This window comes from Clupea harengus, chromosome 8, assembly GCF_900700415.2.
Source record: "Clupea harengus chromosome 8, Ch_v2.0.2, whole genome shotgun sequence".
Lineage (NCBI taxonomy): Eukaryota > Metazoa > Chordata > Actinopteri > Clupeiformes > Clupeidae > Clupea > Clupea harengus.
This window is the reverse complement of record NC_045159.1, coordinates 714,429-730,418: the sequence shown is the minus strand read 5'-3', so window position 1 is coordinate 730,418 and position 15,990 is coordinate 714,429. Positions and strand designations below refer to the sequence as shown.

Below are 15,990 nucleotides of genomic sequence, written 5' to 3'. Positions count from 1 at the left end.
TACTACTAATAATAACAATAATGATAATGATGAAATAATATATGATAATAATAATGAAATTGATGACTTATGATGAGGATGAAGATTTGTTTGTGTTATGTGGTTGTGTTCTGCAATGACAACACTGTGCATATGACATTCATGCCAGCAGAGCTTGTTAAACAGAGTGATGGGAGAAGGCTAGCTGGTTACGTCTTATTTTATTTATGGATCCAATTTCAAAGTTGAAATAGAAATGTCACCACGGCTCCATCCAGACTCATTATCTCAGATGCCTGCTGAGGTTCCCCCTCTTGTTGGAGCAGAGGCATATTTTTCTTTCCTCCGTCTCTGTTCAAACAAACTGACAGTCACCTTCTAATTCCTGTTGTCAGGCCCAAAAGGTCATTTGAGATGAATGCTGTTTCACCCTTAATACCCATGAATAGGGATCTAAGTCTAAGCAAATATTTGTCTTTTTTCAAGAAAGATTTTTCTTACTTTGACATGTCATGTATTGTTTTTAATTCTTAGTAGATATTAGGAAGTATACTTAGCTCCAAAATGGATCAGTATGGTACTGGTAGTTGTACCTTCTCCACTTAGGAGTTTCTATGTACTGTTTCGTGTCGCGTCCTGATCTGTCTGGAGGTCTGGAGTTCTATCAGGGGTCAACTAGACCAGTGCCTGGATTTGGTTCTTTACCCATCCATACGACCCACAGTAACCCTGACATTTACTTGCACAGCACACACTCTAAGGCCTTCTTAGCAACATCAGACAGCTACAACAAACTTTGATTCTTCTGCAGTGTCCATTAACTGAAATGAGGAAATGTAGATGTTCTTGCACTCTAATGTTGATGCTATCAAGCACAGAGCCATTAGTCAGTGAGAAGCATGGGTTTATTTCTCTGTGGATTTTTTTTTTTACACTATGTTAGTGCACTATGTTAAAAGGGATAATTAGGGATCTTTGCAGCCTGTATGAGTGACCCCTTTAGTCTATAATGAGAGATTTTAAATGAAAATCTACTTCCATTTTTGAGTAAAAAGCAATTTGTGATAGCTTGTGGTTTTGCTATGTAAGGTAGTGAGATAAATGAAGCAGGATTATTATACTAGGGCTTGGCTGAATTTCCTATTGTGACATGTTCTTCGGGTTTATAAAAACCTGAAAAATAGCCTGGCAAATGACAAAAAAACTGTTTAAGTTCATATTGTATGTTGACATTGGCAATGTATCTTGGCTTTTCACATATAACAAAGACCAGTGGGAAGACGTGAGTGTATCTGTGTATGGCTGTAGGCTTTGCTGGGACACCTGGATACCTGTCTCCTGAGGTCCTGAGGAAAGATCCGTACGGCAAGGCTGTGGACCTGTGGGCGTGCGGTGAGTGCTTTGCGCCGCTGTTCTTTACTTTAGAAGTTTATTGAAACTTGGAAGTCTATTTTGTACGTTAATTTACTTAACCGGTTAGTCATCTATGAACTTCTTTCTCTGTGGCCAAATATATTAGAGAGGAGCATGTGAGTCACGACTGAAATGATCTGTCGTTATTATGTTTGCCCTGTATTCCTCGGTACGCAGGTAAGCACCATACTGGATCAGACAAAAGCAGCATGATTTTAGACTGGAGGCGGTACTTGTGACAGTACACTAAAGAGGATATACCTTTAAGGGGATGAAAGGTCTTTGGTGAACATTGTGACAGTACACTAAAGAGGATATACCTTTAAGGGGATGAAAGGTCTTTGGTGAACATTGTGACAGTATACTAAAGGGGATATACCTTTAAGGGGATGAAAGGTCTTTGGTGAACATTGTGACAGTATACTAAAGGGGATATACCTTTAAGGGGATGAAAGGTCTTTGGTGAACATTGTGACAGTATACTAAAGGGGATATACCTTTAAGGGGACGAAAGGTCTTTGGTAAACATTGTCAACAAATTGGGCTCCTCTTGTAAGGCGCAGGGTCTGTGTTAACTCAAGAGCAATGTGCTAAAGTTGTCAGCAAGGTTTCTGTGTTCACGGGCATTGAGTTCATCTGAGTCATTTCTGCAGACTCTTACCCTATTTTTGCTTCTGTGTGGTGGGCAGAGCGTCGACTCCCACAGTTAAAGGTACATCTTCACTCTTCCAGGTGTAATTTTGTACATCCTCCTTGTGGGCTACCCGCCTTTCTGGGATGAAGACCAACACAGGCTGTATCAGCAGATCAAAGCCGGCGCCTATGATGTCAGTAAAGTCCATTGAATCTCTGAAATTAATGTATTCATTATGCATGAAATATCAGTTTGCACATCAGTGTTGCGTAATACGCCATTGTCCAGACTCACTTGACATAGGCATTTAACTAAAAGCTACTACCATGAAATCAGTGGAAGCTTTGTGGTGATCAGTGTGTTCTTAGAATTTAAAAATGTGTTTAAATTTCAAGAGAGAATACAGTGCAAATAAGAAAAACTTTATTCATCTATTATGCTACTTGATGACGATCTTTTTTTTTTTTAAATCAAGTTTTCAATCTTTGAACTATTTAGAATAAATCCCCAAATCTGTTGAATATTTTCAATCATTTTGAGACAACTTCAATATTAAGGCTTTATAGACTGTGTGACTTTATGTGAATGTGTTAAATATATATCATGTGCATTTGGTTTTTACCATCTAAATTTGAAAAACATATCCCTCTGCTTTCATTTCTTCATTATTTGTCATTATTCATTATCTTTCCTCCGGTACAGTTCCCATCACCCGAATGGGACACCGTAACCCCTGAAGCGAAAGATCTTATTAACAAGATGTTAACCATCAACCCTGCCAAGCGCATCACTGCTTCAGAGGTCCTGAAACATCCGTGGATCTCAGTAAGTTCTCCCCTGTCAATGCCTACGGACTGGAACGACATCAACAACATTCCTCTTGAGTTTGTTTCCAGTTCAGCTGTGCTCACATCTTTATAGATCCACCAGTTGTGGTCATAAAATGTCCATCTCCACAGCATAAATTTGAATTCAGGATTTCTCTCTACGTAGTGACAACCGTTTGACGAATGTATACCATGCAAGTAAGTAGTTACTGTAACAAATTGAATGATTCAAGAAACACCACCACGGATGTTAAACAATGACTGACCTCAAACAGTCTGACCTCTCATTCAGATATTTAATCAAGTGTGATCCTGTGTGTGTGTGTGTGTGTGTGTGTGTGTGTGTGTGTGTGTGTGTGTGTGTGTGTGTGTGTGTGTGTGTGTGTGTGTGTGTGTGTGTGTGTGTGTGTCCCTCTGCTCTGCAGCACCGCTCCACAGTGGCCTCCTGCATGCACAGACAGGAGACCGTGGAATGCCTGAAGAAGTTCAACGCTCGCCGGAAGCTGAAGGTAAACAGAACACGGCGCAGCGTCTACGCCGGGCCGTGGGAACCGGTGGGGTGTGCATAACCACACCCTGTTATACAACATGATCGCACAGAACAGACATGTGAAAAGGCTCCTTCACATAAACCATACACACTATTAATGTATTGCTATTTCACTCTACTGTGCGCAAGGATTTGACAGATTTTAGCCAGAGGTGAAAGAGGTTTGAGTTCATCAGAGTAAGCAGAGAGCAGGGTTCCTTCCACTGATATGATGCTTGGGTGTTGTTTACCAGTGCAATGTTTTGGCTATTCAGGTATTCATCATTCTTATGTAGTTCATCAAAACAGACGTGAACACTGGAAATGTCCTGAGGCAACATGAAGGTGTCTACATGGCAAAGCAGAGTGAAAATTAATCCTGACAGTAGTAGACAGTATATTGTGACTTCATTTGTAACATATTATACATCATCCGTGTCATTTAACTGGAAAAGGCTTCAATGCCTAGGTGGACACACAGCATGAGGTTCATGACCTAGTACTGGTGTCTCACTCTTCCCGTGTCCGCTGGAGTCTTGAAACTTTCCACTGAATGAAAGACCGTTAATGACCGTCAGTCTAGACTCTAGATCATATAACCATACCATCAGTGACTGGAGCGGCTCATATCTCATGTGGTGTGATGGGGGGGGGGGGGGGCGATAGTGGTTCAGGTAGAGGAGTCGTTCAGCAATCAGAAGGTTGCTAGTTCGATCCCGACTCCTTCCTCACCAAGTGTCCTTGAGCAAAACACTGAACCCCCAACCGCTCCCGATGTGCAGGTTGGCACCTTAGATAGTAGCCTCCGCCATCGGTGTGTGAATGGGTAAATGTCTGAGGCATTAATCTGTAAAGCGCTTTGAGTGCTCTATGAGTAGAAAAGCGTTATATAGATGCAGTCCATTTACCATGAAAAGTGAGCTTAGTGTGATGTGGAGCTAAGCAGAGACATTTAGTAAATCAGTCTTTCCTTCCTATGATACCTGACACCTCTCCTCAGTAGATTTGATCCACATAACCTGAAATGAATCCAAATACTTCCAACCTCAACAGAGGTCATATTGCAGGGATCAGTTTTAACATGAAAGTGCCTCCTCTCCGTCATCACACCTGCACCTCTCTGCTCAGCACATCTCTGCATCTACTTTAATTCACTCTCTCTTTTTCTCTGCATTGTTGTCCCAGAAAAATCATTTCGAGAGAAACATGAAAGATTCGAAAAGTGACAGAGAAACAGACACACACACACACACACACACACACACACACACACACACACACTATTCTTAACTCCTTCATGATATGAATTGTTCTATCCTTTCATCCAGGGTGCTATTCTCACCACGATGTTGGCTACCCGCAATTTTTCAGGTAAGTCTCTTACTCAAAAACAGTGTTGTCCTTGACAGTCGGTATACTTTCCCCAGTCTGTGCTGCTAATTCTCCTTAATGAGATCCCTTCAAAGAACTCGCATATCTTTCTCAACTCTCAATCCCATGACTACAGTCGTTAGTTCCATATGTACTGTTCCCCACCCTCCTATGACACATCACACATCACTCCTGTGGTCATTCTGTTGTGTGTCGAGTGTTTTGTGGAGGGGAAGTTGAGTCCCTCTGGCCTTGTGTTGGACAAAGGTGCTTATTAAAATGTGAGTTGAGTTTTCATTTCAGATTGTCTCAGCCATCTGCCCTGTGCGCTCTCTCCCTCCCTCCTTCCTTCCTTCCCTCTCTCTCTCTCTCCCTCTCTCTCACCCTCCCTCCCTCTCTCTCTCTCTCTCTCTCCCCCTTCTCTCTCTCTCTCTCTCCCCCTTCTCTCTCTCTCTCTCTTGTGACTGAATGCTTTCAGTGGCGGTTGCCACGGAATTCACCACTGCCGGGGTGCAGCATATGGTGCTCCCCACATCCTCTCGTGTTGCAGGGACTGGAAAGGTTTTCCGCGGCTGTGGAACTGACACCCTGCTTAGACTTGCCGTTGGTGGCGTAGCTTTGACTCACAGGAGCCAAGCAGGAGCCTCCGTGCCAAACGCTGTGTGGCCTATCAATCTCTATCTGGAACCAGGCCAGTGCTATGTCAGCCTGACTGGTTTCTACAAGTGGAGATACTATGCTTGTATAGTAAGCATTGGGAATGACTGAGGTAACTTAGGTGGAACATCTTAGTCCATATAGTTGGCTTGCCTGTAGTATAGCCATCTGACATAAAAGTGAGATGGGATTATTTAAGAGACAGACAGTGACATTAATAAACAAACACACTCAGCAACACTCATAAACACCCTCACTATCTCAAGCTCTGCTTACACTCATGAACTCTCTCTCTCTCTATCTGTAACACTCACAAGCAAACTCAGTTTCACACACACACACACACACACACACACACACACACACACACACACACACACACACACACACACACACACACACACACTGCCACAGAATTCTGGATTGAAACCAAGTTCTCCAAGCTGTGACCCGTCTACTATCTGTCTTTGGTTCAGCCACCTCATCACCACCCATGAGCTTCGTCATTCATCCTTTTCCCTACTGTCTGTCTATCTTTACCTCCCCAGAGTGACAGAAGAAGCCGCTGCAGATAGATTGATGGCCAGATCACTGCTACAGTCTATTTATACAGCCTCTATTAAAACCACTTGCACCACTGATTCTCATTGTCCTGCCTCTGCCTTTTATAATGTCAACTCTCTTTGCCAGGTCTGTTCAGTCGACTTGCACAGAGGATAGGAATTGTGTATCCCTCAGTTGTATTGCTACTGTGCGAGTTTTAAGGGTAAACCAGGTTATCATTCCGTGGTGCCTGATTAGAGATGGGACCAGCAGATGCAGTCTTCAGAGAGTCGTCCTGCTGTAGCCCAGTCCAGGGAAACCCCCGCTAGCAGCGTAGCAGCCGTGCCTCCCAGCAACAGAGGGCGGTGGGGTCACAAGGCCAGGGGGGCTGTGGATCAGACTACACCCCTGCCTCTGACAGGCCAGAGTACATGTAGCATATGCCAGAGCAGGGCTAAAATTAGCGGACATGTCGATGAGCGTAAAAAAAGGAGGGGAAACGCCCTGGCATGGCTTTCTCTGGGTGGGCGTAAGATAAACACGTATGAGACACTGGCGGGTGAAAGTCAATAAGAGGGACTTCGATGAATACTGGGCAGAGGAATGGCGCTTTGGTCACCGACACAGTTTAGGCGCTGAAGGACTTACCCAGGAATGCATCTGTGCTGGTCTCCTATCTCAAGTGCTCCTATATCAGGGACCCCTCCCATCTACTCAATCCCAGTCTGCTAAACTGGACTAGATCCTCCAGGCCACAAGGCCGTCAATAGACTGACTTTACATTTCAAATTGACTGAATGATTGGAACATGTACACCCCTTTAGGAGTTTTGGATTGACCTCTGGAGTCTCGTCAAAAGACTATGTGACTGTGAAAGACCTGTGTGCAGGCTGGGACACACACCGAACGTTTCTTACCTTGGCGTTAGATTGAAGTTTTTTTTTTTTTGGCTGTCGGTGCGCGGTTTGAATTAAGCCGAGTTCCAGTTGGACGGAGGACGCCCCGCCATGCCCTTTGCCCTTCACTTCTGGGCCTTCGTGCCCTTCTTGATTGCTCTCGCCCTCTTTTTCTTTGTTTCCCTGGCAGGAGGCAAAACCTCGGCCGGCAAGAAGACGGATGGTGTGAAGGTAGGGATGGGTGTGACACTCACGGATCAAGCGACGTGAGGGCTTTTAATGGCCAGCTGTTCAGTCACCATGGAGTTTCACACAGAGGCAGACACTTTATGGTTTTCTGCTCACATTCTTTGTATCTGTCATATCCTCAGATATTTTCAGAGATAAGTATTTTAAAACCTGTAGGCTGTAGTTTTTATCACTAGTTTATTGTCAAATTTGTGTATAAGCTGTTTAAAGTATGCCATCATGACTACCAGCCAAAATAGATTGCAGAAATAGTTTACAAGTGACCAGGTCCAAGTTTCCCCGAAGACTTTACGTTGCTATGATCATCATAACTCAACTAAACAAGAAAGAGCATGTTTAGAATGATAATCTTTCTACCTTTTAGTGAAGGTTAGAGCACTAAAATTCTTTCAGAAAACCCAGATTTGCACATTTGTTATCAGTGTATCAAGGTTCACTTAACAGTGTGGCTGTGCTACTACCATGCCATATGTATTCCACAGTTAGCTCAGTTATCCTGATGGAGTGTGTGTGTGCTGTCTGGGCATCATGTCTGAACTGTAGCTTTGGCGTTGTGCGCTGTGCTGTGTGCAGACGAACATGGGCTGCATGCAGGAGAGCATTACCCCCCCCCCCCCTTGTTTACGCTTCCTGCTGCATGCTATGACATTTATAACACACCGACACAGCGACTCAACAGATGTGATTCATCTTCTGTTTAAAACTGTTCCTAAAATGGTTTTACCACATGCAGAGTGGAAAGATCTTAGCCACCTGAAACGTCAAAAAACGTCATATTTGAATTACATTATTTGTGTGTGTGTGTGTGTGTGTGTGTGTATGTATGTGTGTCTGTACGTATACATGTGTGTGTTTGTGTGTTCTTTTTGGTGTGTGTGTGTGGGGGGGGGGGAGATTGTGTGCATGCATGTTTGTGTGTATGAGTGTGCGTTTGCATCGGTGAATGCTTGCGTGGGTGTGTGTGTGTGTGTGCTCGTGCATGTATGTGTGTGTGCGTGCATGTGTGTGTGTCAGCAACAGCACCTTACTCGCATGGCTGCTGATGTCCCCATGTGTCAGCTGAGTAAAGGGCACGGGGCTGGATGGTGGATTAGTCAGAAATGCTACCGGACCCCGAGTAGTAGACACACACTCTCTCTCCCTCCTTATCAAAGGCATTCCTCACTGCCTACAGCCATGCCATCTTCGTCCAAAAACAAGGCGATGCCATGACCACCACTGCCTGCTGGGGCACACACACACACACACTCCCACACACACACACACACACACACACACACACAGACACCAAAGCAACCCAAACGTGCCACACACACACTGACGCCTAGCATGGAGGTCTCGCTAGCCTCCCTCTACCACGCGCTGGCCTCCGTCTCCATCGCATTCCGTGTGTTCCTGTTTAACCTCCTCTCGTTTCTCTTCCAGAAAAGGAAGTCCAGTTCCAGTGTCCAGCTGATGGTGAGTCTGATATCCGCCCCCCTCCCCATCCTCCTGGGTGACCCTCTCCGCCGCGCTGTCCCCACTCTCGCACTCCTTTCCATCTAACAGGGAAAGTGACTCTAAACTAAGTAGCATTAGTTTTGAAAAACAAACAAACAAACAAACAAACTTACTAATCAACCAACCAACTGACCGACTGACCGGTCAGTGAGTCGAATGAACAAACTCATGCCGTCATTTCAAATGGAGCTGGACTTTCTTTTTGGCGTCGTGGACATCCCATCTCTAATGTTTGCCAAATGCTGCTGCTTTGTTTTGGTTCTGTACGCACTAACACAGTGGGGTCACTAAAGGGACCAGACATCGCTCCTGATGTGGGTGTCTCTGTGTCTCTGTGTCTCTGCCCCCCCCCCCAGACTGATGTGTTTGCTCTCTCTAACACCCCTCCACCCCCCTCCCCAAATAACCCAAGGGATTGTTTTCTTTTGAAGGCACAGGAGAGAAGATTTTGGGAGCGGTTTGACTTAACACTTCGGATTTGGTGCTTCTGCTCGGCTCTCGCTTTCGGAGAGTGTAGAACAAACACAACACACTCGCACGCACACACACACACACACACACACACACACACACACACACACACACACACACACAGACTTCGTACTATTCTCTTGAAACTCTGAAATGGTTTGTGTGTCATTTCCAGGAATCATCAGAAAGCACTAACACCACCATTGAGGATGAGGACACTCGAGGTAAAGTCATCTTTTTTTCTTCTGTAGCTGCCTGTGCTAGTCTGTGCTAGGGTGTGCTAGGGTGAGCGTGTACATGGATTAAGACTTGCACTTTAAAAATGCACACCATGTGCAATACAGAACCGTGATGCTGTAGTTTCTGTGTCTTCTTTTGAGGAAACGTTTGGCAAAAAATCTACTAGCCACAGTGCTACTCAAAAGCTGTTGTGGCTTGTCTTTCAGTGAACAGGAAAGGGACAGTTAATAAAGTTATAAATACACCTTTCAGCATCACAGCAGAGTTATAAATAGCTTTGTTCTCTTACCAACGTTTCAGTGTGACATTCCACAACACAAGTGTTATGTTCCAGGCTCCTTAGATTAGTATTGTGCCTGTACTGTAAAAGTGTTATGGACTAGGCTTCTTAGATTAGTATTGTGCCTGTACTGTAAAAGTGTTATGGACTAGGCTTCTTAGATTAGTATTGTGCCTGTGCTGTACAACTTTAGTCAGAGCCTTTACCTTTACATGAAATAGGTAGCTCAGTTCTTTTTTCTTTGATTGTCTGTAAAGTGTTAAATGAATGGACATGAGTCACACTGTTAGGTAAGAGTTTTTGGGGGGATGTGGCAGTGTCGTTACCCATGCAATCCAGGTCTTGCATTCTTGGTGAGATAACTCTTTGGAAATAGCTTGCTTACAGAGACTCTCCAATTTCTTTTTTAACTATTGTGTTTCTGAGAAAACCACGCAAGTCTATTTTGCCATTTACTTGCAGCAACCCAGCGAATTCTCCTTCAGTCAATGTGTGCTATAATACACGCAATTGATCTATTTCTGAATAGCACTGGAAAATGGCGCAATAAGTTCTGAAGCGAGGGGAGGGAGGACTCAGAGAGATGGTGTGTGTGTGTGTGTGTGTGTGTGTGTGTGTGTGTGTGGGAAGAAGAACGTGGGGGTGGGAGAGACAACGGTGGTCGTGGCGTTTGGAGGTGTTACGGCTCACAGAGGAGTAAATCAGGAGGAGTAAAAAAAAATACAGAAAGGGTGGGGGTTGGGTTGGGGGAGGGGGGATGAGGGCAAGACTGAAGGAGGAAGAGGCGGAAGAGAAAAAGAACAGGACTGAATTAACCTTGTTTTATTGTGATGGGGGAGATAAAGGCCTCTGCTGCATAGTGTGAAATCCTGCTTTGCCGGCGCGGCGTGACGTGACGTGTGGTTCTCACTCTCATTGTGATTCGATGTAATTGAGGGGGAAGAGTCGGTGGAGAGGAGTGGAGTTTTGAGGACGAGGCCCCGGGAAAAGCTGCCCTCGGCTGCTTGTGGAAGGCCTGACCTTGCTTCTTCAACTTCTCCATAAAAGCAGGCATGGGTGGGAGGAGAGCTCTCTTCCTGCTGGCACTGTCAGTTCAGAGTGTGGGCAGAGAGCGGCCCACGCACTCTCAGTACACCGCAGCGCACAATGCATCTATCTCTCTCTCTCTCTATTTTTTCTCTTTCTCTCTTTCCCTCCCTCTTTGTTTCTCTCTTTCCTCTGCCTCCCTCTCTATTACACACACACACACACACACACACACACACACACACACACATATACACACACACACACACACTCACACACACTCACACACAAACACACACTCTTTCCCTCCTTTCACTCCCACTTTCTCACTTGCCCATCGTAGACACACACGCTGTTAACACACAACCACACAGTCTCTCACAGCCACAATATGTCCGCATGTGTGAAGGTATGACTCAAGTGCAGTTAAACTCCCATGCACTTGTTCAGGTACCTCGGTAGCCATATGAAGGTAATGTGCCGTTTGGTGCAGTTAAATGTCATTTGATGGAATCCAGCACGTTCAAAAGCTGAATAAATGGCTCCGAGGAGCCTCTGCGTGGCTAATCTAATAAGTGCTCCAGGATACGTCTGCGTGCAATATTCAGAAGCTAATGAATTTCACTGCAGTAGCATTTGTCATTGTGATAGTTTAGTTCTCATCAGAGGAGTATTGTGTGTGTGTGTGTGTTCTAGTGAGGAAACAGGAGATCATCAAGGTGACAGAGCAGCTCATCGAAGCCATCAGCAACGGTGACTTTGAGAGCTACACGTAAGTGGAAAAGGCTTGATTTTGTTCTTTTCAGTGATGGATCCACCACCACCTACCGTCGTGGTTTTTAGTAATTTCTGTTCTTGACTGACATGCAATTGCACGAAGAAATTCTTTCTAACTCTTAAGCTGCCTTATTTTTTGCTCTTGTGCTTGAGTCAGTCAGCTTGGGGACACATTCCACTAATGGAGGCAAAGTCTGATTTAATGGTCCTTAAATCTGGGCAAATTTACATTTCAATTAGATCGCAAGGAGACACCCAGTGGCGGGGGACTCCTCTGTGCTCTTGAGAAAACCTCTTAACGTCTTGCATACCTTTACGTAAGGCCCAAGAATATTCCACTCAGTGGAAGAGGGAGACATCTTAAGTGTGATTTAGGGCCCTCTGGAGAACTGAAGGAACGGGGGGAAATGCCTCTCCAAGCCCTGCTGCTTATGCCATTTAGCCGTTCAGCAGGAAGGATGTCATGGCCGTCAGTCATCTGGTAATATGCTGTACGGTGATTTGTGACGCTAGCTTGTCGTGTTGAAATATCCCCAGTTAGAACAGCGTAGGGAAAAAAAACACGGAGGCACTACAGCCTAATCTGATTTGAATCAGGCTTTTGAGTTTGTATGTCCACACATTTCGACACAATACCTGATTCACAGTTCGACACAATACCTGATTCACAGTTCGACACAATACCTGATTCACAGTTCGACACAATACCTGATTCACAGTTCGACACAATACCTGATTCACAGTTCGACACAATACCTGATTCACATTTCGACACAATACCTGATTCACAGTTCGACACAATACCTGATTCACATTTCGACACAGTACCTGATTCACAGTTCGACACAATACCTGATTCACAGTTCGACACAATACCTGATTCACAGTTCGACACAATACCTGATTCACATTTCGACACAATACCTGATTCACAGTTCGACACAATACCTGATTCACAGTTCGACACAATACCTGATTCACAGTTCGACACAATACCTGATCTCTCCCTTCGGTCCTAACCTCAGTTATCTGCTTGCTAGTGCACAGTCTGTAACCAGCTGCATCCCTGCAGTTGATTGACAGTGGGTTATGATGAGGCAGAGTTCCCCCGCTTTCTGCCACCTTCAAAGTCCTTTTGTTTGAGAAATGAGAGGACACTCTGAGTCTCATGTTCCTGGCAGCAGCAACCAGACATGTTCTTTTAAAGTGCACTGACGTGAGCATTCAAGCTGAAAAAAAGCTGGTTGCTGCTGTATTTCAGGGAGTGTAGCTCGCAAGAACCCTTCTTGGCTCTTTTTGCCAGCGAATTATTCAGTGTGTGAAGAAGGTTTTCAGCAGGGATTAAGTATACCTGCTGAATATCCCAGTGACAAAATTTGTGTCACTTAAACGTTGCCGTTACAATGGAAGTATACTTAAGACTTAAAGGCACTGTTAAGGAACTCTCTCCTCTCAAAAAGTTCCTTCAAATGTTCCTTGATGTAGAGCTGACCGTCCGTATGTTGCCAGGACAGTTCATTGCCACAGACTTTTCTAATTCTAACCATTGAGGTTTTCTTTCTGCTGGCACAAGCAAATAACAGTAAATTCGTTAGTCGGGTGAAGGTGTGGGAGAGGATTGAAATCGTTCTCTGTCTTCAAAAAAAGCCCTTTGCTTTGCGGGTTCGGCTTACATTTGGGTGTGCACTTTAGGTTAAGTCAGAGGTGGTCCTGTCACAGACTTGGCCTTGTAGTGAAATCTGAGATGGAAACGTAGCCCTCTACCTCAGGGCCACTGGATCCCATGACACAAGACAACATCTGAGCGGCTGTCCAGAGAACGGCGTGTTTGATTAGTGTCTGCTCCTGGGAATGAGCATTAGTCTGTGTGAGTGTGAGTGTGAGTGTGTGTGTGTGTGTGTGAGTGTGAGTGTGTGTGTGTGTGTGTGTGAGTGTGAGTGTGAGGGTGAGTGTGAGTGTGAGTGTGAGGGTGTGTGTGTGTGTGTGTGTGTGTGTGTGTGTGTGTGTGTGTGTGTGTGTGAGTGTTAGGGTGTGTGTGTGTGAGGATGTGTGTGTGTGTGTGTGTGTGTGTGAGGGTGTGATTGAGTGTCTGTCTCTGAACATGTGCTTGTATGGAGGTACAGTCATTGTGCTACATGTTCATTCCTCTGGAAAGAATCTCTGGGTTCTTTTTTACAGCCCGCAAAGCTCAGTCGCGACCATGGAAAATTCTATTCAGTCACAGCTCCTAAAATATTACATGAGCTACACTTGCACACGACCCTCCATGCCTCTGTGAGACTCTGCTCTGAAGATAACCAACTTCTGTCATCACCCCTAACACACACTCACTCATACAGTCTCTTGTCTTGTTTGCCTTTTGACGGTGAAGATCTTGATGATATTCCTATGGTTTCATGTCACCTCACATTGCTGCCAGTGGAGTAGCCTGTGTAACATTAAGTGCATATATGCAAATGTATCATCATTAGGGAAATGCAAATGTGCCGTGATGTCTGCTGTGGACTTACGGTACGTTAGCACACTGGATGTTGCGTACTGAACCTGAAGTCCTGTGTGTATTCTCTACTCTGTCACTCTTATACTTATGTATCTCTCCTGCTGTCCTGTAGGAAGATGTGTGATCCCAGTGTTACTGCCTTTGAGCCCGAGGCTCTGGGAAACCTGGTGGAGGGCCTGGACTTCCACCGCTTCTACTTTGAGAACTGTAAGCCTCCTTCTCCCACCCCCCTTCGCCTCCCTTGTTCCCCAGAGAGGGAGGAGAATCACATTAATGCCACTGAGCTGAAATATATTCCATTACGCGCTGTGCTTATCTTTGTTCATATTGTGAAACAAGAGAAGACAGCCGTCCCTGTCCTTGTCATGCGTCTCGAGACGCTGATGTGGGGAAATCTGATTTCTCAAATCCTCAGATCTCAGATACAGAAAAAAAAGTGGCTTGAAGAACTGGGAGAGGAAAAATGAAGGCTGAACCCGAGTTACTCTGGGCCTCATTAGTGTGAGCACAGACGGCAGACATTTGTCTCGTTTGGCCAGCCGTTCATTGGCTCATTGGCTCATTGTCTCATTGTCTCATTTATTAGAAGTGATGTTTGAACTCTGCCTCTGTTCCTTTCCGCTCTCAGGAAGTGAGGGCAGACATGAAAGGACCTACAGGGACTGCTGGGGGTGGTGGTCGTTAGGGGGCTATAATCTTAATGATGATCATGACAGATATAGCAGGAATTTGCATCGGAGAGATCCTGGCACAATATCAGGAATAGAAAGCACTGTAAAGGACTTGTCATAATGCTTGTCAGATTATGGAGTAGTAATTATTGTATTGAGCGAAATACTCATCGTCCATATCGATACACATCAATCTTATTGAGCTATAGTTCTGCTGCGTTCAAATTCACAATCTTAAGCCAAGTAATAAAGGCATGATAACCAGCATTGTTCTTTTTTGGCAGTGTGGTCCAAGAACAGCAAACCAGTTCACACCACCATCCTCAACCCACACATTCATCTGATCGGGGAGGAGGCCGCCTGCATCGCCTATATACGCATCACCCAGTACATCGATACCAACGGAATGCCACGCACCGCCCAGTCAGAGGAGACGCGCATCTGGCACCGCCGGGATGGCAAGTGGCAGATTGTCCACTTCCACCGTTCAGGGGCACCCTCTGCCATCACCAAGTAAGCAGACGAGGTGAGAAGCTCTGGATCGCTGATATCACTCCTGAGATGACAACATAGCGCCATCTGGTGGCATAGAGCTGGAAATGCTATCAAAGAAATATTTCAAAGCAGTTTTTCTTGCACTGTAATTACAACTATGTACCTCTCACTAAATGCTATATTTTCTCCTTCTCCACCCCTCCTCCCTCTCATCTCTCTCTTGCTCTCTCTTTCTCTCTGTCGCTCTCTCTTTCTCTCTGTCTCTCCTTCGGTCTCGGTTGACTTTAGCCTCTATGTCGGAGGGCCTGAATGAGCCATGACTTTCATGACGCTGCTGATTTGCTGGCTGTGTGTGTGGACCCCCGGAGAGAGGAGCCCACCTCCCTGAGACACAAGCCTGCCACCCCCCACTCCCACCCCCCACCTCATCCACGTATCGCATCTCTCCTGTCTGGCATACGTTTACACATTGCTACAACTCCAACATCCTCAGCTCAGCTTGCACCCCAATACACCCCATCTGTCTATGTTTAGCTGCCTCAGTTAAAGTATGTCTTTTTTTCCATTTGTTTTCATGGTAGAGATTTGATGAGCTGAAATGGATCAGACAAGCTTTTCGAGATGTTAACCTCCATTTAAAAAGCGGATTCATCAGTTGTTGTCTTTCAGAGAGCTGAATTAAAATGCTGTCTTCTGAATGCAGAAACATGGTGCAACATTTTGTTACTGAAAGCAAATAACTCCTCAGTTTGAAAAAAACTTTGATATTATCAGTATTACTGCCAGTAGGCTACAGCTTTCTTCAGGCTAAATATTGTATGAACAGGCTTTAAAGTGTATGGTTTAACTAACTTTATAAGTATCCGATGAAATTAGACAAAAATATGAATGAATGTATTTTTTGAATTTGACTATGAAGTTGTTTTATACTA

The 15,990-nt window shown here is 45.0% G+C and overlaps 1 protein-coding gene across 4 annotated transcripts in view; it reads left to right on the top strand.

Annotated features, from left to right (window-relative positions):
- Positions 1 to 15,477, top strand: part of camk2a (calcium/calmodulin-dependent protein kinase II alpha) — a 39,808-nt gene extending 24,331 nt beyond the window's left edge. Inside the window, exons 8-19 of one of the 4 annotated variants that reach the window (XM_031571369.2) lie at positions 1,288 to 1,371; positions 2,125 to 2,219; positions 2,729 to 2,851; positions 3,279 to 3,362; positions 4,711 to 4,753; positions 7,040 to 7,080; positions 8,524 to 8,556; positions 9,245 to 9,293; positions 11,312 to 11,387; positions 14,005 to 14,099; positions 14,848 to 15,076; positions 15,347 to 15,477. In XM_031571369.2, the coding sequence (XP_031427229.1) occupies positions 1,288 to 1,371; positions 2,125 to 2,219; positions 2,729 to 2,851; positions 3,279 to 3,362; positions 4,711 to 4,753; positions 7,040 to 7,080; positions 8,524 to 8,556; positions 9,245 to 9,293; positions 11,312 to 11,387; positions 14,005 to 14,099; positions 14,848 to 15,076; positions 15,347 to 15,371 (977 nt within the window). In that variant the 3' untranslated portion in view covers positions 15,372 to 15,477. Of the gene's footprint in view, positions 1 to 1,287; positions 1,372 to 2,124; positions 2,220 to 2,728; positions 2,852 to 3,278; positions 3,363 to 4,710; positions 4,754 to 7,039; positions 7,081 to 8,523; positions 8,557 to 9,244; positions 9,294 to 11,311; positions 11,388 to 14,004; positions 14,100 to 14,847; positions 15,090 to 15,346 lie in introns of all 4 variants that reach the window. The other 3 variants (XM_012832514.3, XM_031571370.2, XM_031571371.2) reach the window with 3 other exon arrangements.
- The last annotated feature ends 513 nt before the right edge of the window (positions 15,478 to 15,990 follow it).